This window comes from Myxine glutinosa, chromosome 10, assembly GCF_964187855.1.
Source record: "Myxine glutinosa chromosome 10, kmMyxGlut1.1, whole genome shotgun sequence".
NCBI lineage: Eukaryota > Metazoa > Chordata > Myxini > Myxiniformes > Myxinidae > Myxine > Myxine glutinosa.
The window spans coordinates 2368034-2390459 of NC_136270.1; the positions used below are offsets into that span (position 1 = coordinate 2368034).

The 22426-nt window shown below is 42.1% G+C and overlaps 1 protein-coding gene across 1 annotated transcript in view; it reads right to left on the minus strand.

Moving 5' to 3' along the window:
• Positions 1-22426, minus strand: part of BMPER (BMP binding endothelial regulator) — a 152996-nt gene that overhangs the window by 64511 nt on the left and 66059 nt on the right. Inside the window, exons 2-5 of the mRNA XM_068127194.2 lie at positions 10944-11029; positions 8010-8109; positions 7721-7803; positions 5402-5492 (exon numbers count right to left, since the gene is read on the minus strand). Coding sequence (XP_067983295.1) covers positions 5402-5492; positions 7721-7803; positions 8010-8109; positions 10944-11029 — 360 coding nt within the window. The remainder of the gene's footprint in view (positions 1-5401; positions 5493-7720; positions 7804-8009; positions 8110-10943; positions 11030-22426) is intronic.

The window sequence follows — 22426 nt, forward strand, 5'->3', positions numbered from 1 at the left end:
AATTTTATTAAAAATAAAATACTGAAATATCACATTGACATAAGTATTCATACCCTTTGCTATGACACTTGAAATTTAGCTCAGGTGCCTCCCATTTCTCTTGATCATCTTTGAGATGTTTCTACACCTTGATATGAGTCCACCTGTGGTAAATTCAATTGATTGGACATGATTTGGAAAGGCACACACCTGCCTATATAAGTTCTCACAGCTGACTATCAATGCATATCAGAGCAAAAACCAAGCCATGAGGTCGAAGGCACTTCCTGCAGAGCTCAGAGACAGGATTGTGTCGAGGCACAGATCTGGGGAAGCCTACAAAAAATTTTCTGCTGCATTGAAGCTTCCCAAGGGCACAGTGGCCTCCATAATTCTTAAATGGAAGAAGTTTGGAACAACCAGGACTCTTCCTAGAGCTGGCCGCCCGGCCAAACTGAGCAATCAGGGGAGAAGGGCCTTGGTAAGAGAGGTGACCAAGAACCCGATGGTCACTGGCTGAGCTCCAAAGATCCTGTGTGGAGATGGGAGAAACTTCCAGAAGGACAAACATCACTGCAACACTCTACCGATCTGGGCTTTATGGCAGAGTGGCCAGACGGAAGCCTCTCCTCAGTGAAAGGCACATGAAATCCGCTTGCAGTTTGCAAAAAAGCACCTAAAGGACTCTCAGACTGTGAGAAACAAGATTCTGTGGTCTGATGAAACGAAGATTGAACTGTTTGGCCTCAATTCTAAGCGTCATGTCTGGAGGAAACGAGGCATCGCTGATCACCTGCCCAATATCATCCCAACGGTGAAGCATGGTGGTGGCAGCATCATGCTGTGGGGATGTTTTTCAGCAGCAGGGACTGGGGGACCACTCAGGGTTGAGGGAACAATGAACGGAGCAAAGTACAGAGATATCCTTAATGAAAACCTGAAACAGAGCGTTCAGGACCTCAGACTGGGCCGAAGGTTCACCTTCCAACAGGACAATGACCCTAAGCACACAGCCAAGACAACGCTGGAGTGGCTTAGGGACAACTCTGTGAAGGTCCTTGAGTGGCCTAGCCAGAGCCCTGACTTGAACCCAATCGAACATCTCTGGAGAGACATGAAAATGGTTGTCCACCAATGGTCCTCATCCAACATGACAGAGCTTGAGAGGATCTGCAGAGAAGAATGGCAGAAAAACCCCAAATACAGGTGTGCAAAGCTTGTCGCGTCATACCCAAGAAGACTCGAGGCTGTAATCACTTCCAAAGGTGCTTCAACTAAGTACTTCAACTTCACCTTCAACTTCAACAATTGCATCATTACCTTGGACAGCGGTCGGGGAAATACCTTTAATCTTTCCGTGTTGGTAGAGAATGAGAGAATGTACAAATTCCTTTTGACGACACAATATAGGGTCCGTGGAATGGATGAAGGTTGCTTCTAACATACGTAAATGTAACATACTACGACCTCGGCTCAATATCTTGATCATATCTGCATTGTACTAGTCTGCACAACTGGGATTGGCTACAAAGTGCCACGCAATGGCAGAAGAAAAAGACGAAGAAATGGTCGACGGTCCTTGAACGTTCTTGAATGCTCGTACCGGTTGAGTCCTCACTCCTAAGTTCTCTCCTCAAATCTCCAGGGGGACATGCTGTTTGATACGATCAGCTAACCTTTGGGTTGTACGGCCCACCTACCGAGCTTGACATCGGCACTTAAACTCATAGATAACATTGCTGATTTGTGAGGTGGGCAGCACATCCTTGTTGACTGATGTGAGTAGATGGCGAGAGGTGACGATTACTCAAGGTGATTGTCCTTTCCATGGCATCCTGATATATATCGGACATTTGTCAGGACCAATCTTGTGTTCCTTTGTTGTGTTGAGAAACTTGGGCACATATCTCTTAATTATATACTCCATGGAACCATTGTCACCGAGTATATTCATGATTTTGTCCATTTCAGCAGGAAGATTACAAGGTGAACAAATCCTCCGAGTTCTGTTCACAAGGATGTTGATCAAGGTAATTTTGTATCTGTTTAATTTTGAAGGTAATTTTGAAGTCCACAACGTATTATACTATTAAGGCCAATAGAAGATTTAGTGAAGCCCGTAGATGGCAAGTTATTAGAATCAACAATGCTGGGATGTCCTACAGTGAATATGGACATGAACTTTGCTTCCAACAGACTGGTTACAGTATATTGGACTACAAACATCAACAAACTTAAAAAAATTAATAATTACTTTAAAAGGTTAAAAATTATCGTATCCGGATCCAGATTCAAATCTTCACCAAAGCGGATTTAATTCATCCTTGTCACACACCCAACCTGTCCACTAGGTTTCACCCGAATCCGTCCACAACATTTTAGGATATTGTGATATATATATATATATATATATTGTTGTGGATTTGAGAATTGTTGTGTTTTTTTTGTATTGTTGTAAGTGTAATGAATTGTTGTAAATATCACCCTCCGTGTGTAAAGGTCAAAGGTCGTCCTCCTAGTTACTCCATATACATACACGTAGCCAATCATATACCCTCTTAAATAGTTATCTCCTTATTCTATGTAGTTGAAGGCTCTGTTCCCACTAGTTGACACTGCATTGCATCAAATGGAAATAAGGTAGAATCCCCTTTCAATTGCCCCAGAACCTCCATTGCCGCCGCATTGCCAACCGCATTGCCAACCGCATTACCAACTACATTTGACTCCATTACGCACGTGGTCAGCCCGGCGAAGAAGGGGCGTTGCCCGCCCATCGTCATCCGAAGGTGGAGCCAGGAAAGCCCTTGCCGACCAACCAAGGATGAGTGGGTATGGCTCAAGAGGGCGGGGTTATAAAACCCATTGCATCAGCCCCCACCGAGAGAGATGCGTAAGGGGCCAGACGAGAGAGAGAGAGAGTTCTGAGGGAGGTGCACTGGGCCAGAGGCAGATTCTGTGGAGTGTAAAGAGAACTTCGGAGACGCAGGAGGCGGAGGACGAATAAAGCAAGCTGCCGGTGTGAAGCCAAATACGTGGAGCTGCCGGCTACTCGTTGCCAGCCCGGAGCGGAGCTGTTTCCTGGGATTTTCGCCTCGATCCCAAAAGCGTGGACCGGAGCGCATGCTGGGAGCCGGACCTCGACGCGTACCATCTGCCTGGCCCTTTCTCTGCCTTCCCAACCATCGATCCCTGGCATCCATCTACCCCTATTCGTGTGAGTTCGTTCGTTCTGTCTGTCTTGTCCCTGGGTATAAGTTAAGCCTGTTTAGATAAGCTAGTGTTGCACTGTGTCTTCTAGTTCTTCCTCCTTCTGTCAATTATTTTATTATCCTTCCTTCTCCTTGGTTTCTTTAATTGTGTAAATAGTTAGTAAATAAATCATATTTGTATTTCCTACCTTTGTTCTTCTTCTTCATGCTCGTCCGGTTGCTTTAGTGATTTCCCTCATTGAATACCTGTGGCACGATTTGGCCAACGTTAAGGATCGGGTCAGTCCTTGTTAATAGTTTGTGCCGCGGTTGCTAAACCGCTCGGCAATTACCATCTGTCCGCGGTCGCGAACGGGGTCGCGCTCCTGCCTCTCCGGAGGGAGCTGTGCAGCGTCAGGACTCATGTCGGTCAGTCACGAACAAGGGGACTAATCCCCCCTTCTTAAGGGGAAGAAGGCTGACGTAGAGATCCGTAACAATATATATCGTTTTTGTCATATCTCTCGAAAATGAAGAATCATTTTTAAAATTCTCAGATCCAGATTCGGGTCTGGATCTTCACCAAAATCGAATCATTTCGTCCTTGTCACATACCCAACCTCTCCGCCTAATTTCGTCTGAATCCGTCCACAACTTTTTGAGATATCCTATTCACAAACAAACAGACAGAGGTGAAAACATAACCTCCATCCACCTTGGGTGGCAGAGGTAATAATAATAATTTATTCTCTGGGACATTGATGGTAAATCAAGGCAATACAATGGTGGCTAAAGCATTGATCGGTAAACATTGCTGGTTCAATGATGTAACTCGCAAATGTAGAACTATGATTAATGAATAAAGTTCATATTGCTTAACTGCATCTCTCGGCTGTGAGAGAATTACTAGCTCATGCATTAGCATTGGCCCATGTCCCTTGAGAGTCGAGTGTTCCTACTTGGTCCTCAACTCGCATTGCTGCGCACGTTATCTCATTGCATTGTCTGGGTGATCGCGGGTCTCAATAGCTGATAACACCTGAATATGAATGGAGAACCTGCTAAGGTTGCAGGAGACAGGTGCCTGGAGTGATGATGCACAGTGCCTTAGTCTGGCAGAAAATAAACTTGTGAAGTATCAAGGGGACATTTTGTAGATAGTCGGATCTGGAATCAAACTCCGACTAGACAGCGCAAAGGCGAGTGTACTTTGTCTGGGCTATCTTGATTCTCCTTCCCTCGCCCGCCATATTGTTATTGATTGGCATACCGTAGGGTTCCACATCATATACCAATTTTAAAAAACACCTTAAAACTTGCTTTGAATAATGTGGAGTTACAGTAAAAACACTAGAATGTCACTCAGTAGAGAGCATACCTCCACCTGGTTGGCCATATCACTCAATGGTGAAGAATCATTTAAAAATTCTACTAGCTGGATCCGGATCCGGATCTTCACCAAAATGGAAACGATTCTTCCTTGTCACACAAACAACCTGTCCAACAAGTTTTGTCCAAATCCGTCCATAACTTTTTGAGATATCCTCTTATGTAACGTTTTTGGCCCTATCTCCCATTGTTGAAGAATCACTTTAAAAATACTAGCCGGATCCGGATCTTCACCAAAATTGAATCGATTCTTCTTTGTCACACACAAAACCGGTCCACCAAGTTTTGTCCAAATCCGTCCACAACTTTTTGAGATATCCTGCTGTATATAGTTTTTGGCCCTATCTCCCAATGGTGCAGAATCACTTAAAAGATTCGAGTAGCCGGATCCGAATCCGGATCTTCACAAAAATCTAATCATTTCGTCCTTGTCCCACACGCTACATGTCTGCAAAATTTCGTTCGAATCCGTCCACAAATTTTTGAGATATTTTGTTCACAAACGGACAGACAAACGGACAGACAGGAGTGAAAACATAACCTCCATCCACCTTTGGTGGCGGAGGTAAAAATGGCAAAAGTAACATCGATAAGCTTGGAAAACAAAGCACTAAAATATTTATTCACCCAGTTGAATATCCATTTGGAATTCTGGGATTGAATCATCAATCTGAGATCTGAAAGCAGATGCAATATGGAAGGAAGAAGGAAAAATGCAGGAAACGACAAGAGGGTAGGTAAAGAGCATCTTGGGACTTGAGGGCTGAAATGATCACAAGACTTGGGGAATGACCAAGCCAAAGCAGGAAGTACATAATTTGCTTTAATTAAAGAGATCTCACCTTTACATACAGGACAACAGGTTCCTGCACTTGTGAGTGGGTGAGCACATGGCACGACACATCTCACCTGGACCTTGCTCAACACACCTTCCTAAGCGAAAATAATGCACAGAGTTAGAACAATATTGTCTACAGAATAGTAAGCAAAAGTGATTAAGAGTATTCATGTTCATTCCAATCGCTTTTCATTTTTATTTTTTGTTTTATGTTTGGGTTTGTAGTCCATTGCACACAAGGACATACATGATGCACAAGGAACTTTGCCCATTCTGCCCATCATGTCTGCATTACACCAGATACCATCACCCATCCACACACAAGCTTCCTAAAATGCCTGTCAATATCCCTGTAACCACTCTATCTACAATCCATCTAGGTACCTATCTAATTCCAATTTTAATATTGACTAGTACCTATCTAATTATTCTGGAATTGACTTCCGTTTCCGGTTTTTCCGGCGAAGTTGCGTTTTTTCCAAGATCTCCACGCTCTCCACACTATCAAAGTTAAGTAATTGTTCCCATTTGTATTTTCGTAAAAACAGTATTTTTATTTTACGGTGTGTGTACCTACTGTGTGTCTCTAGGAAGATCTCGGTGTAAATCGTACATACCTGTATAAAATCGTCAGTTATTTCCTGCCGCGTTTTTGAGGCCTAGTATTTTAAGATTCCTGCCTTGAGGCCTTGTCTTCTCTCAGCGGTCGTTTGTTGTTCATTTACTTTTGTTCTCTCAGTTTTTCCCAGTCTTTTCATACCTTTCCCACCCCCCCCCCCTTCCCATGCCTCCTTCCCCTTCCCATGCCTCCTCCCCCTTCCCATGCCTCCTCCCACCAAGCCCTCTCCTTCCCACAGATCTCCCGATGTCCCTGTTCTCTGCTGTTGTACTTGTGTGCTTCCCTCTCTCTCCCCATCTTGGCTCCTGCTCCCTTTATTGTATGTTTTGTGTCCGTATTTTTTTTTTTGTGATTGATGTTAGCTCTTACACGAGCCTCGATCTTGTACACACACACAAAAAATATATATATATCACCTGTTTCTGCTGCCACTACCATTGCAGGGAGACCATTCCATGTATAAACTACTCTGAGTGAAAGACATCTTAACTCTCCTCTTCCTTACTCTCAGTTTGTGGCCCCTGGTCCTATTACTGTCTATATTTTTTTCTGAAAAACTCTTCTGCACTTATTTTGTCTATAACCTTCATTACCTTAAACATCTCCATCAGATCACCTCGAAATCGCCTCCTTTCTTATATAAAAAATCCTGTCCCCTTCAGCCGCTCCTCGTCGCCCAGTCTCGCAAGCTCGAGAATCCATCTAGTATCCCTACGCTGTACCTCCATGTCCTTCCTCACATGTGGTGACCTAAACTAAACACAATATTCTAGATGAAGCCTCACTAAATTCCTATAGTGTTAAAACGACCTCCTTTGATTTATAATTTATCCCCCTATTAATACAACCTAAAACCCTATTAGACCTATAGCTGACTGGCACTGTACCGTCTGCTTACCCCACATATCTATTACCACCCCCAGATGTCTAGAGTTTCCTGAATCGGATGAACTCTGTCTCTGTTATCTCCCTCACCTCCAAGCTTTGTGTCATCTACAAATGTGAAAGCCGACTCAACCCCACTGCCCAAAATCATTGATGTAAATTGTGACTAATAATGGTCCTAGTACTGATCCCTCAGGTACCCCACTACTTACATCCTCTTATGCAGACATCCTCCCACTAACAACCACTCTTTGCTTCCTATCACTAATCCAGTTTCCAATCCAGTTAGTTACCTGACCTTGCCATATTTTCCAGAGTTATGCAGGCTGGCATAATTATGGCTTTTATCGGGATTGCCCATGGGGTAGAACGAGGTAATATGGGACCCCTTACAGACTTTTGGAATTTTAACCTGCTTAAACTGTATGGTCTATGTCTGTCAATCGCCTTATTGATCTGCAAAGTCATAACTATGTTCCACAATACACAAAGTGCACTGCTATGAAAGCACCCAAAGAAATCCTCTAAAGTATATATTTTTATGGCCGTTAAGTGTTTTCTGGTCTTTATTCCTTAGGTATCCTTTTCTAGCACATTATACCACACTTACAAAATCCATAATTTTTAACATCTGTGTTACACCTATTACAGTACATTCTGTCATGCGTATATTAACCGTAGGATGAATGGCCCTTTTAATAGATGTGGACTGAACAACATTCCACCCACAAAGCTACAGCTACGGAATGACGTTGCCATGCGACATAGAAGGAAAAATGAAGAACGTGCAGAAAAGATCCAAGTGGGAGGCGATGTTACCAGGCACGTGTGGAAAGTGCATGGCTTTGTTGAAGCAAGCCACGTTGTGGAAGTGTTGTAGGCCTTGCCTTCCAGCCTGCACTCTGAAGCACACAGTGAGCCTTATGGACCAAGTGTAAGGACAATCTGTTACAACCAAAGTGTGTGTGGGTGTGTTACGCTGAGTGAACATCGTATGATTATAGTATCAGTAGCCTTCAAATCAAATATATCAGCATTTATAGTGTGTGTGTGTGTGTGTGTGTGTGTGCATGTATGTGTGTGTGTGCGCACACCCTTGTGCGCTTACCTTTGCAGAACGCACAGCATACTTCGGTGTGCTTTATGACTAAAGTGCAGTCTTTGGGCAATTCTGGACATTTTTCTTGAATGCAGATTACTTCTCTATTCTGAATGAAAAAAGTTACAATTGCATATATTGAGAATGATTATCCATCTGCCATATAAAACACGTCAGTGTGTGTGTTTCTACTGATATATGTCTGTCCACCTTCATAGGCATAGGTTTTAGAGGCCAATCTTTTAATAAGAATGTGTGTTCACTATGGTATATTTTGAGAATAAAATAAACTCGAAAAATATTTTCCTTAAAAAAGTAATTAGGTCTCTTCTATTGCAATTGTAGGGAGCCTGGTGTTGGCTTAGCGGTTCGGGTGCCGGTTTGGGATCCTAGGATCCTGGGTTCGAATCCCAGTCAATCGCTGAATTAACACCAGGGGGTTTGACTCAGCCTGTCATCCTTCTGAGGTCAGCAAATTGAGTACAAATTTAGTTCACTGGTAATTCCCTGTGCATCGCAAGAGGCGACTAACAGAGTTGGCGGCAAGAAGGGCATCCGGCCGCAAAACTTTGCTTCAAAAAGGGGACCACGGTGCTCGAAAAAGGCCAAACCCTGCTCTGCGGGGAAAAATGGCCTCTAAAGGTGGTTCTTCTATTGGAATTGTAGACAGAGGCTTGCAAACCGAGCCTCAAAGGCGGTGTACAGAAGCGTTTTTAAAAAAAATAACAATAAATACAAGGCACATGGAGGTGAAATTCGCTGCACGTGATGTGCAATGCACGCAGAGTAAAACGAGTGTTCATTTACGTCCGTAAGATGTCTAATAAGTAAAGAATATAAGCACACCTGACACGAGGCCGAGGCTTCAGGCTTTGACATGCTCATAAGGCTGCACCGTCGAATAAACTGTTCCAACCCATCATATTTGACGAGATTTTTACTTGTATATCAATATTCATGGATTTTTAACTCGCAATACAGGTGAATCAATAGTGAGCAATTCACACATGTGTTTAATATGTCGAAAATCACTTATAAAGCAAGTCGTCATGTCTCAACTAAAGCATGATTTGAAGGAAGCAACACAGTTATACATCAGTAAATTTAACCTCGCTTAATATAAAGAGCTTCATAAACTATAGTTAGATTTTTTTTTTAATTGGAAAATATTTGGAAAATTTTGATTATATTGAGATTCATAAAAGTTTGACATTTACAAGATATACTGGAATTGTATAAGGCTGTAACAGGATGTGTTTGATGATAATAGTAGTGCAGTAGATTTTGTATATACGGTATCTAGATTTTCAGTGATATCCTTGTAAATTGCATCTAGAGATCTTTACTTGTAGATCTTTACTTTACTGTGGTAAGTAAAGTTTGGTGAGATTGCATCTCGAGTCGAGTAAGGTGGGAAAAGACCTGCGATCGACCGGGATTCAAACCCAGGATCCAAGGATCCCAAGCCGGCACCCTAACCGCTAAGCCAACACCAGGCCCGGGCGCATCATCATGGTGGATCGCTAACTCGCTTGGATATAATATTACATTTCAAATGTTAATAATGTTATTCACTACCTTAAGAAAACTTCTAGGAATATCAAGGTAAAGTATGGTATACCAAAGGCATACCAAAGTGAACATAATGAGAGTCATAAGCACAATATTTTAGCAAACTTTATCACTTCCCTTGAAAGTTTCATAAAGGTAGTAGTAGTAGTAGTAGTAGTAGTAGTAGTAGTAGTAGTAGTAGTAGTAGTAGTAGTAGTAGTAGTAGTAGTCGATTTCACCACGTAATAAGATGCGCACAGTGGAATAGGGACTTTCTTCCTTTGATGCGGCTCATCTGATTGATTGATTTGGATCTAGCAAAATTGGATCAAAAGTCTTGTTTGCCTGTTCTGTGGGATGGTCTTTTTCTTTGATCAGGTCACAACCATTTTCTTTCTTCCCTTAGCCTTGCCACTGGACCCCATCACTCAGCTTCAAATCACCTATTTCCTATTTGGTATGTTTTCTCTCATTAACGTTTGAATCCCCTGTGTGTTGTGGTAACAGACTTCATAAGCTTGAACCCATTTCATAAGCTTAGCTTTGTGCAACACGGATGCCATTTTGTTAAACGTTTATGTGAACATCGACCAACAAAACAATGCGACATCAAAGCAAGAAAACAGCTGAGAAAAAACTTTGTTAGGTACGTTTTCAGATTTCAATGCTTCAGAAGTTAAATATATTTAAAGTTTCAACTTATTTTACACCATTATTTTATGAACACTATGTATCATAGAAAAACATCACAAAATGGTAATTTCTTGCTATTGCTTTGTACCCCCTATGGTGGGCATCATGGTGTGTGGAGCCTACATTCAGTCATGAACGTTTCCGTATCCGAAAATTTGCTTTGAACAGGTCATTTCACCATTGAAGGGTGCTGTTGGAGCAGCCCTCAATCACTGCAGGTAATTTGACAAGGGTGCAGCACGTAATGGCTTCCTCTTTTCGAAAAGGAAGCATAGGGTCTTTAAAGACCCTGTGGTTTATAACCCTCATGGGACAAATCTAGGAGATGGGACAACCACTAGCATCCTTCCAAAGGATGGTGTGCTCATTGATGCAAAGCACCAGGATGACAGTTCATAGTGGGCTGGAAAGCAAGCCCAAGTCCAGACTGAGCAGCTCAAGGGTGAGTACACTATCTCTGAGCTGTCAGCCCTATTTGGCAACCGAATACAATCAAATTACAAACACTGCAGATACAGTTGCGGTAAATTCTGGACAAATGCCAAAGTTTAATCAAAGCAAGAAAATGAGTGAAACTTTTTGAACCTTATCATTGCAGCAGCAGCAGCACTTGAGATTCATGGCTGTAGGCAATTGGGGAAAAAAATTCCCTTGATTTTGATCCCTGGCTGTTCCTATGTTGTGTATGGTCTGACTCACCTTACACATGCATGTCAAGCAGGGATCGTTGAGATTGAAAGGAATCTGTACAGCTTCGCCTTCATTTTCACAGTGTGCTATTGTGCCTGCAATGAAATACATATGCACAGTGATTCTATAAAATGTTTTTGAAGATAGTGTTTTAGACTGGAGTTGAAGTTAAAGAAGAAATTGAGATGCTACAGTGAATTTTTTGGACAATTACCGATTATTCAAAATCGTTTGCATAAATCAGCAGATGACAGGACAGTGCAGGGGAGAGTTTACTGGAAGGAAAGCAAGGAATGTAAGAAGAGATCTCCATAGGTCAGTACAACAGACAACTAACAAAAAGGGACACAGTATTACATCAACTTGCAAAAGTTTTATTCAACGTGAAACACTTTTCCTTGATTCGTTTTTGGCTGCATTTGATTGAAGAGACTTTTCTTGCATTTGCTTGAATACATTTCGGCTGCATTTGGTCGAATAACCTTCAGCTAGTTTGGTTAAAAAACAATTTTCTGTATTTGTTGGAACAACCTTTGGCTGCGTTTGTTTGAATAATATTTGGCTGCATTTGGTCAAATAATCTTCAGCTCGTTTGGTTAAAAAAACAATTGGCTGCATTTGTTTGAATAAGCTTCGGCTGCATTTGGTCAAATAACCTTCAGCTCATTTGGTTAAAATCAATTGTTTGCATTTGGGCGAATAACCTTGGCTGCATTGGGTTTTTAATAACCTTTGGCTGCATTTGATTGAGTAATCTTCAGCTCATTTGGTTAAAAAGCAACTGGCTGCATTTGGTTTAAAAAGCAACCGGCTGCATTTGGTTAAAAAGCAACCGGCTGCATTTGGTTTAAAAAGCAACTGGCTGCATTTGGTTAAAAAGCAACTAGCTGCATTTGGTTAAAAAGCAACTAGCTGCATTTGGTTAAAAAGCAACTGGCTGCATTTGGTTAAAAAGTAACTAGCTGCATTTGGTTAAAAAGCAACTAGCTGCATTTGGTTAAAAAGCAACTAGCTGCATTTGGTTAAAAAGCAACTAGCTGCATTTGGTTAAAAAGCAACTGGCTGCATTTGGTTAAAAAGCAACTGGCTGCATTTGGTTAAAAAGCAATTGTCTACATTTGGTTAAAAAGCAACTGGCTGCATTTCGTTAAAAAAGCAACCGCCTGCATTTGGTTAAAAAGCAACTGGCTGCATTTCGTTAAAAAAGCAACCGCCTGCATTTGGTTAAAAAGCAACTGGCTGCATTTGGTTAAAAAGCAATTGTCTACATTTGGTTAAAATCAATTGTCTGCATTTGGGCGAATAACCTTGGCTGCATTGGGTTTTTAATAACCTTTGGCTGCATTTGATTGAGTAACCTTCAGCTCATTTGGTTAAAAAGCAACTGGCTGCATTTGGTTTAAAAAGCAACTGTCTGCATTTGGTTAAAAAGCAACTGGCTGCATTTGGTTAAAAAGCAATTGTCTACATTTGGTTAAAAAGCAACTGGCTGCATTTCGTTAAAAAAGCAACCGCCTGCATTTGGTTAAAAAGCAATTGTCTACATTTGGTTAAAAAGCAACTGGCTGCATTTCGTTAAAAAAGCAACCGCCTGCATTTGGTTAAAAAGCAACTGGCTGCATTTGGTTAAAAAGCAATTGTCTACATTTGGTTAAAAAGCAACCGGCTGCATTTGGTTAAAAAGCAATTGTCTACATTTGATGAAAAAACAATCGGCTGCATTTGGTTTACAAAAATGATTGGCTGCATTTGGTTTACAAAAATTATCGGCTGCATTTTGTTTAAAAAAACATTCAGTTGCATTTGATTAAAAAACAATCGGCTGCATTTGGAATACTAAATGAGGCCTTCTGTGCATGCCCTGTGTTTGTGTGTTTACACTGATTCGCTTCAGCTCGATGGGATCTTTTAACCTGCCATTACTAGCACAAAATTTGTGATTCAAATAATCTTTTAAAAATAATTCTCAACATTTAGATGAAAGAGTTGCATTTTCAAAATGGTTAACTATAATTGTTCTGTTCCTGAATGCAAATCAGACTCACAAGAATATAGGATATACGAGAAATATCTGTCAATGAGAGGTTCCTTTCATTTCCTGTTAATCCAATTAGTTAGCAGTGGCAGTGGTTATGACACACATACACATAAACACACACAAACTGATGCTACTCCTTTTCAACAAGAGATGCAAAAATGCAATATAATTTATCTTGTAGCCCTGGAACCAAACAAAAAAAATATACTTGTAACGACACTCACAGCCCATACAAGTCACGTATGTAAGTGAAAGTAAGTACAGTCACGTGAAAAAGTAAGTACACCCCATGTAAAGTTTTGACTTTTTCAACATATTTCAACATACAGCTATTTGATCTTCATTTCAACAATATTGATAGATAAAGGTGATATGATATATAACAAATATCATGAAACATTTACATTTTGAAGTTCATTGTGTAATTTAAATAAACATAAATGCAAATTTCGCTTGTGGAAAAAGTAAGAACACCCTTGGCATGATTGCCCCCTTTGGTATTGGTGGTATTGGTGGTATTGCCCCCTTTGGCAGAAACAACCTCAAGTAGGCGTTTCTTATAACTGTCTACCAGTCTCTGACATCGACTGGGAGAATTTTTTGCTGACTCCTCCATGTAGAATTCCTTCAGCTGTGCGATGTTTGAGGGGTTTCTTGCATGCACAGCTCGTTTCAAATCCCCCCCCCCCCCCCCCCACAACATCTCGATGGGATTTAGATCCGGGCTTTGACTTGGCCATTCCAGAACCCTCCATTTCTTTCTTTTCAGCCATTCCTTGGTGGATTTTCTGGTATGTTTAGGGTCATTGTCATGTTGCAAGGTCCACCTTCGGTTGAGCTTCAACTTTCTGACAGATGGCCTCACATAATCCTCTAGCACCCTCTGGTACAATGAATAATTCATAGTGGATTCTATGATGGTGAGCTGCCCCAAACCATAATATTTCCACCACCATGCTTTACAGTTGGTATCAGGTTCTTGTGGTCAAATGCTGTCTTTGGTTTTCGCCAAACATGTCTTCCTGTACTGTGGCCAAATAGCTCTACTCTTGACTCATCTGTCCAGAGCACATTGTTCCAGAAGTGCTGGTCTTTGCCTGTTCATTGGTGCTCATTGGCAAACTTTAGTCTTGCCCTGATGTTCTTTCTGGACAGCAAAGGTTTCCTCCTGGCACACCTCCCATGTAGATCAAATTTGTGCAGCCTCTTTCTAATGGTAGACTCGTGCACTTTGACATCAATAGTAGCAAGAGCTACCTGTCGGTCCCGTGATGACATTCTGGGGTTCTTAGAGACTTCTTTCAGCATCTTGCGGTCTGCTCTCGGGCTGAACTGGCTGGGGCGGCCTGGCCTGAACAAGTTGGCAGTTGTTTGGAATCTTCACCACTTGTAGATGATCTTCCGGACAGTCGAATGATTGATTTCAAATTGTTTGGAGATCTTTTTAAATCCCTTCCCAGACTCGTAGGCATCTATAACCTTCTTTCTGAAGGCCTCAGTGAGCTCTTTTGATCTAGGCATGGTGACGCCGCACACTTCAACAACAAAGAGCAAACCAAACTAAATGTCTGAGGTTTAAATAAGACAGGTTCCTCCAAGATCCTCTCTAACGATGTTCTAATCATTTGCACCTGAGCTGGTGCACCTGATTCTAATTTTAGGTATTTGAAGTAGTGATAAATGTAGGGGTGTACTTACTTTTTCCACATGTGAAATTTGCATTTCTGTTTATTTAAATTATACAATGGACTACAAAATGTAAATTTTCATGATATTTGTTATATTATCTCACCTTTATCTATCAATATTGTTGAAATGAAGATCAAATAGCTGTATGTTGAAATATGTTGAAAAAGTCAAAACTTTACATGGGGTGTACTTACTTTTTCACGTGACTGTATATATGTATCAAATGAATCCATCTTGAGTTCTCCAACCTTTAATGAGCAAAACAAATAACTGCTCGACGTTTCGATCAGCAACACGGACAACTGTGCATCCACTGATCTTTCTCAAGAGTGGTCATACGTATGCAGAAAAGTATGCCTTTGAGTGGGCATCTCATTCGCGAAAAGGCCAAACGAATTTACGATCATCTGTCTGGTGCGGGTGGTGCCAGCATGAGTGATGCGCCGAGCGATGATGGTACAAGCAGCGTGACTTCATTCACTGCAAGCAGGGCGTGGTTCCATCGTTTCAAGGAGCGGTACTGTCTCAAAAATGTGAAGGTCTCAGTGGAGCATGCTTCCGTGAACCACGAGGCAGCAAAAGCGTTTCCTGCTCAACTCGCGAGGCTGATTGAAGAGAAGAGATACCTCCCAGAGCAGGTGTTCAACACTGACGAGACCGGCCTGTTCTAGAAAAAGATGCCCACGAGAACTTTCATCTCGAAGCCCGAGGAGACAGCATTTCAAGGCTGCCAAGGACCTGGTATCTCTCCTCTGTGCAAACGAAAAAGGGGACTTCATGCTGAAACCCATGATGTTGTACCGTTGCCTGGACCCGCATGCTCTCAAGGGCAAGAACAAGCAAACTCTGCCCATGTTTTGGAGGGCCAACAGGAAAGCCTGGGTGATGGCAGCAATCTTCCTGGACTGGTTCCATAATTGTTTCATCCCTCAGGTGGAGAGGTACATGGTGGGAAAAAACCTTGCGTTCAAGGTTCTCTTGCCCCTGGACAATGCTCCTGGCCACCCGGAAACCTGGACGCGGCTCACCCGAATGTCGAGGTGATCTTTCTGCCGCCCAACACCACCTCCTTCATCCAGCCACTCGACCAAGGTGTGATTTCAACACTTAAAACATATTACACCCGTCGCACCTTTCGCCGCATTTTGGATGCATGGAGCTCTTTTTGGATGCGATGACGCAAAGCTCACTGTCGGGCAGTGTTGGAAGGATTTCAACATTGCGCACTGCATCGGTGCCATCAAGAGGTCACTGGATGAGATGAGAGCCTCCACCATCAACGCGTGCTGGCACAACCTGTGGCCACAGGCAGTCAGAAACTTTACTGACTTTCCCGATAACACTGAGGAGAGGCATGTGATTGTCGGGTTGGCACGGCAGTTGGGAGGGGAAGGCTGTGATGACATGCAGCCTGAGGAGATGGAGGATCCCATTTCCTCACATGGCGAAAACCTCACCGAGGAGGAGTTGGAGGCCATTATAACGGTTTCCGAGGAGGAGGAGGCGGTCAGTGATGAGGAAGAGGTGCCAAGGTCTCATCACACAGTCCAGTTCCTGGGTGAGTTGCTGCATGGCATGCGGGCGCTTGTCTACAAGTTAGAAAATGCTGACCCAGTCATGGAGAGGTACCTCAAGTTCAAGAGGGGCTTGGATGATTTGCTTCTCCCCTACAAAGAGCTGCATCGAAACCTGCGCAATCTGCCAGGCATCTCTCCATTACCCATTTCTTTCACCCTGCTCCCTCCACCTCAACACCACCAGCACCCTCCTCTTCTGCCGCCCTCTCAGTGTCCTCACCAGCATCCTCACCAACACCCTCAACTGCTCCCTCTTCTGCCTGTCTAGCCTCTTCCTCAGTGTACGACGTTGCAGGACTATAATTTGGGTCATCCTCAGAGTTCTATGAATTCATGGGATTTTAATTAATCACCATCATCATCATCATCACCATCACCACCACCATTTTATTAATCACCATAATCATCATCACCATCATCATCATCATTTGAAAGTTGCGCGTGTTTGTAAAATAAAACTTTTAAATGGTACATGATGGTGTTGTGTTTTTTTATTTTCACGTACAGTATTTCCTCTGGAACAAACTCTCTCACTCTCTTCAATCCCTCTCCTCCCTCCAGGTCTTTAAAACAGCTGTTCACCACCATCTCTGGTGAACAGCTGTTTCCAACCCGGGTGAAGACACACATCCAACCCAGACACAAAACCACACATGGTCCCGGAAACATAGTCCTGGTTGTTGTGTAATTTCGTTCAGATTTTTTGGAGATTTGCAAACCTATACATATTTGGAAACTACAGAGTATAAGCAACCAGAATACTAATGTTTCCATTTTCTCGGAAGTGTGCATGGCGGCCATCTTAGATTTTCAAAAATGACCACCCACGCAGGCATTTTTGTCAATATTTCAGCTTCTAAGCCACATGGGGTCCTGGTTATAACAGCCAAACCTCTATTTTAAGGACAATGAATCCAAAGGCACCCAAGTACAATATTCCCCGTGACCACAGAGCAAATTATTATGCCAATTGTCATGTTAATTTAGGTCATGTAACTGATTAGCTGAACGCCTAAGTTTGGGATAATTCTTCGGCAACATTTATGAATAACTACATCTAAATGGCCTTAAAGGAAAGACAATCAGCTTCAATATCATTGCATAACAGAACACAATATCAGGCAAAATAGTTTGCTGTGAAAAATCAATCATCATCATCTTTATCATCACTCTCGCCAATTACTGTACTAATGTTCTGAGAATCTAGATCATTCTGGCACTTTGTGGGGCACAAACAGAGATCTGTACAGATTAAGTAATTTTATTTCCCACGAACATCTGGAAGAGGAACAATCTCCTCTGCACTGGCCATCCCGAAGATGACCTTGATGTCCGATTTACTAGACCATCGGTGTCCTGGTAGAAGCCATTATGAAATGGATCCAGGATCTCCTGCTGGGTGATGCTTGCCTGATCCCATACACTACCCAGAATATGTGCCCTTAGGATAATTACATCTAAAATGGTCTTAAAGGAGAGATGATCAGGTTTATATCTTGACACACGCGATCACTTGTTATTATAGCATAACAGAACCCAATATTGGACTGTGTAATCAATCATCATCATCAATCTCGTCATTCAATGTAATATCCCGAGAATCTTCATCATTTTGGCACTCTGTGCTGCATAAACAGATATCTGCACATGACAAGTCCTTTGATCTGCAAGAGCCTCTGGAAGAAGAACAGTCTCCTCTGCACTGACATCTGACCATCTCAATTATAGCCTTGGGGGCTGGGAGGACCACCGTTGTCATTGGCTTCACTTGACCTTCGGTGTCCTTGTAGAAGCCATTCTCAAGTGGATCCAGGGTCTTCTGCTGAGCGACGCTTGCCTGACCCCATACTCTGGCCTGGACATGTGCCCTCAGGATGTGCTGCTTAAGAGCGCCAAGAGTAGGAGGAAGTTTCTGACTTTCAGCCACGTGCTTGCAGAAAAGATGCCATCGCAGCTCGGGGATGCTCTTTATCTGGATGCCTTTTGGTGAGTATGCAGCACACACGAATTCAGCTAATGTGGATACCATCTCTTCAGTCACTTCAGTGGCCTCTGTAAGCATCTGCAGAGCCTTGACGACATCTTCACCTGCTTTCATGAAGACCTGCAGCCAGGTTGTCTTGCCTATTCGAGAGAAGCTCCCTGTGTTGTCTGCCCCTGTGAATGCATGGAAGGCAGCCAAAGCCTTTCCTCTTTCGGCACCGAAAGCTGTCCATATAGGCTGTACTTGAACAACTCCAGAAACCATCGAAACACTTGTGTCCTGACTGTGTACAACTGCTGGTCATCATCCTTCTGGCAGAGAAACACCGATCCTTGTTCAGTGGCACTGTACACGACCGTGTGAACGGCAGTGAAGATGAAGTGGTAGATAGGCCAGAATCATCTATTTCGGTGCTTCCACTCTTCTGTCCACGTTTTTTTGCAGTGTAGGATCCTGTTGATAATGCATGCGTTCTGCATTATCTGGCATGCTGTATCTGGTCCTTGTTAGTTGCATTGGAGTCGCAAGTCCGGTGCCATATAGCGTTCTCGATGGAGAGTTGTTCTTTCGTGCAGTCTTGCAGTCGATTTTGAACTTTTACATAGTTGCCATCAAACAAACTGGCTCTCTCTTCAACAGTTGCCAACAGATTTTGATAGGAGTCGATTCTGGGTTGATGTACAAGTGAGCCTTTCTTCGCATCATCAGATTGGCACAGCACGCACAGCTTCCAGTTCGTGGATTCCCTGGGTTTGATGCGTCCCTTGACAAAGGCTAGGTATCTCACTCATGATATATACCTACTGGAATCTGCAAGTACAGCAAATGAAACCACCACCTATAAACACAGCCACCACCATCACAGTATTGACACAGTTCACATATTGACACATGTCAGTATGTGTTGTACACATTAATCCCATAAAATGCAGCGGAAAATAGCTTGACAAAGGCATAATGGCCCCCAGAAGTGATTTACCACATTATAACTGGTACCATTGTATTCTCCGCCCCTGAAAATGTATGTTTAGCCGTTCAAATGAAGACCCTGGGTGGTTTAGAAGCTGAAATATTGAGAAAATTGCCTTTGCGGGAGGTCATTTTTCAAAATCCAAGATGGCCGCCATATATACTTCCGATAAAATGGAAACATTGGTTTTTTGTTGGTTCGGCTCTGTAGCTTCCAAAAATATATAGGTTTGCCAATCTCCGAAAAAACTGAACGACAGCCAAGCTCTGAACATAGTGAACCGGACTAACACCACAACAACAACAAAAACAAAAAAACAAAATTAAAACAACAAGCACACACACATGCGCATGCACACTCATACAACAGATCACATGTGAGTAATAATGAAAAACAGAGCAGAGCAACCCATCAATGATGTGCCTTGACGTTTACTTTGCTTGAGGTTTGCAAAAATAAAAAAAATCCTCCATCTAACCTCGAGCACCGTCACTTCACTGGAAGCGGCCACATGGTAAATAAAAACCAGAACGCGCCGGGCTTGTGGTTTATTGGCCGACATACATACATATATATATACATATATGTCCTGTGTTGTGTTGTTGTCACTGAACTACTTTCTCAAACTTTTGTGAAATCGTACCAAACTTCTGGTATGCACATATCTCTCCCGTGGGTATGTCCTAAGGGTATTCTGTTTTGAAAAATTTTCGAATATTTATTTTGGTTTTTTTTGGAATTTTTTGGGAGGAATTTTTTTTTTCAACTTAAGTTTTCAACTTCAATTGTTTATAAAATGTGATATCACGTATATTACAACTATATTTGTGCAAAATAATTGTTTGAATTATGATTGGTTTAAACCATGACAAAACGGCAACTCGGGTACAGTCATTTATCTATATATCTACACATCTGTGCAGTGTCTGTGTTGTTACTTAACGACTCCCTCAAACTTTTGTTTCCGTGGTTGTGAAGTGTTTTTAATAACGTTGTGGTGGTTTTGAATCACGTGGTGGTGAGGTATTTTGAATTATGTGGTGGTGGGGTGTTTTTAAATGACGTGGTGGTGAGGGGTTTTTAATTACGTGGTGGTGAGGTGTTTTTAAATCACATGGTGGTGAGGTGTTTTTAATTACGTGGTGGTGAGGTGTTTTTAATTACGTGGTGGTGAGGTGTTTTGAATTACGTGGTGGTGAGGTGTTTTGAATTACGTGGTGGTGAGGTGTTTTGAATTACGTGGTGGTGAGGTGTTTTGAATTACGTGTTGGTGATGTGTTTTGAATTACGTGGTGGTGAGGTGTTTTGAATTACGTGTTGGTGATGTGTTTTGAATTATGTGGTGGTGAGGTTTTTAATTTCGTGGTGGTGAGGTTTTTAATTTCGTGGTGGTGAGGTGTTTTGAATTACGTGTTGGTGAGGTGTTTTGAATTACGTGGTGGTGAGGTGTTTTGAATTACGTGTTGGTGATGTGTTTTGAATTATGTGGTGGTGAGGTTTTTAATTTCGTGGTGGTGAGGTTTTTAATTTCGTGGTGGTGAGGTGTTTTTAATTTCGTGGTGGTGGGGTTTTTAATTTCGTGGTGGTGAGGTGTAATCGTCCCAAACTTCCAGGCTGTACTTACCCCTCCCGTATGAATGTGCTGAGGGGTTCTTTTTTGAATTGTTTTTTTCAACCTAAATCTTCAACCTAAATTGCCTATAAAAATGTAATATCACAAACATGACAAATAAATTTGTGTAAAATAATTGTTTCTATTATGATTGGTGTAAATCATGACAACACAGCAACTCAGGTACAGTCATTATCCTCAGCTAAAGCAAGCCCGTTCCTCAGTAACGACGCGTGGTGAGCCGAGCTAAGCTAGTATATATATACAGATCACATGTGAGTAATAATGAAAAACAGAGCAGAGCAACCCATCAATGATGTGCCTTGACGTTTACTTTGCTTGAGGTTTGCAAAAATAAAAAAAATCCTCCATATATATATCAAACCAAACAAGACATTATGTGTTCAGCACAGGGACAGGCAGAGTAGCTCAAAGTGTTTGCGCACTCACCTCTGAGCTGTATAGCCCGGGTTCAAATCTCGACCCAGCTATAAAATGTCACCTTGGTGTTCAGTTTCGATAAATAAGCGAGAGCGAGAAGAGTAAGCGAGATTTTGCCGGAACCATGGCCAAATTCCCAATTTCTGCCCTACCTATTGCTCAGAAGGCAATGGCAAAGCACCCAGTAGCCTTTGCTCAGAAACTGGTTCGGCAGTACCGACACTCTGCAACAGAGTATGGTGCAGCAGAATCAGAATAGGCATATGTAATATTTATGTTCGACAGGATTGTGCAGGACTAGCTCTGCACTTCCCTTTAAGCTCACCTGTCTGAGTTATATTTCGGATCTGACGAAAATGGTCTGATTTGAGTTTTGCAGACAGACCGTTATATCAAAAAGTGTGCCATCCCTCAGACGGATGTTAAGCTGGGTGTCATATTTGCTCGCATTAGCTGGTGGACATCAAATATCCCATGGTGTCTTTTCGGAAAAATGAGGAAGAGTGGACGAGCTAACACTGGCACTCTGAACAAATTACAAATTCTTGCCCTTCCTGAATGCTGGGAATGGCAAACAACCCAACATTTCCCTTGGCAAGTGACTGCTTCAGCAACACCAATAGAGCTGCATGAGTACATGTGTGTGTATATATAGTGTATATACCGTATATATAGTGTATATACCGTATATATATATATATATATATATATATATATATATATATATATATATATACATATATATATATATATATATATATATGTATATATGTCAAGTCGTAGATTCGTTATTGCTAAGAATTCTGTATAAGACGTCTTGAATAATATGTTATGATTTTAATGTTGCTTATATACTATTTACATAAGTAAAAAAAGGGGTTTTCGCTTTGCTGGGGATAAATGGGAAAGTACTCGATGCATTTCGTGCTGGACGGATGGCTCGTCCTCCATGTGCCCTCTCGATGCAAGATAAAGCCCGGTCATAAATTCTCTGATTCGGTCCGCAGATGGCGCCTCGAGCCGCGGGCTGGCGGACGTTTATACGCGCGTGAAATGTGTAGTTTCAAGTAGAATGCTCGAATTGCAGATATAAACTTAAAAAACATTAATTATATTCCATATAATCATAGCGGCGCCTGAATTACAATAAACATGCTTCAGTTTGTGTTTAAAATGAGGAA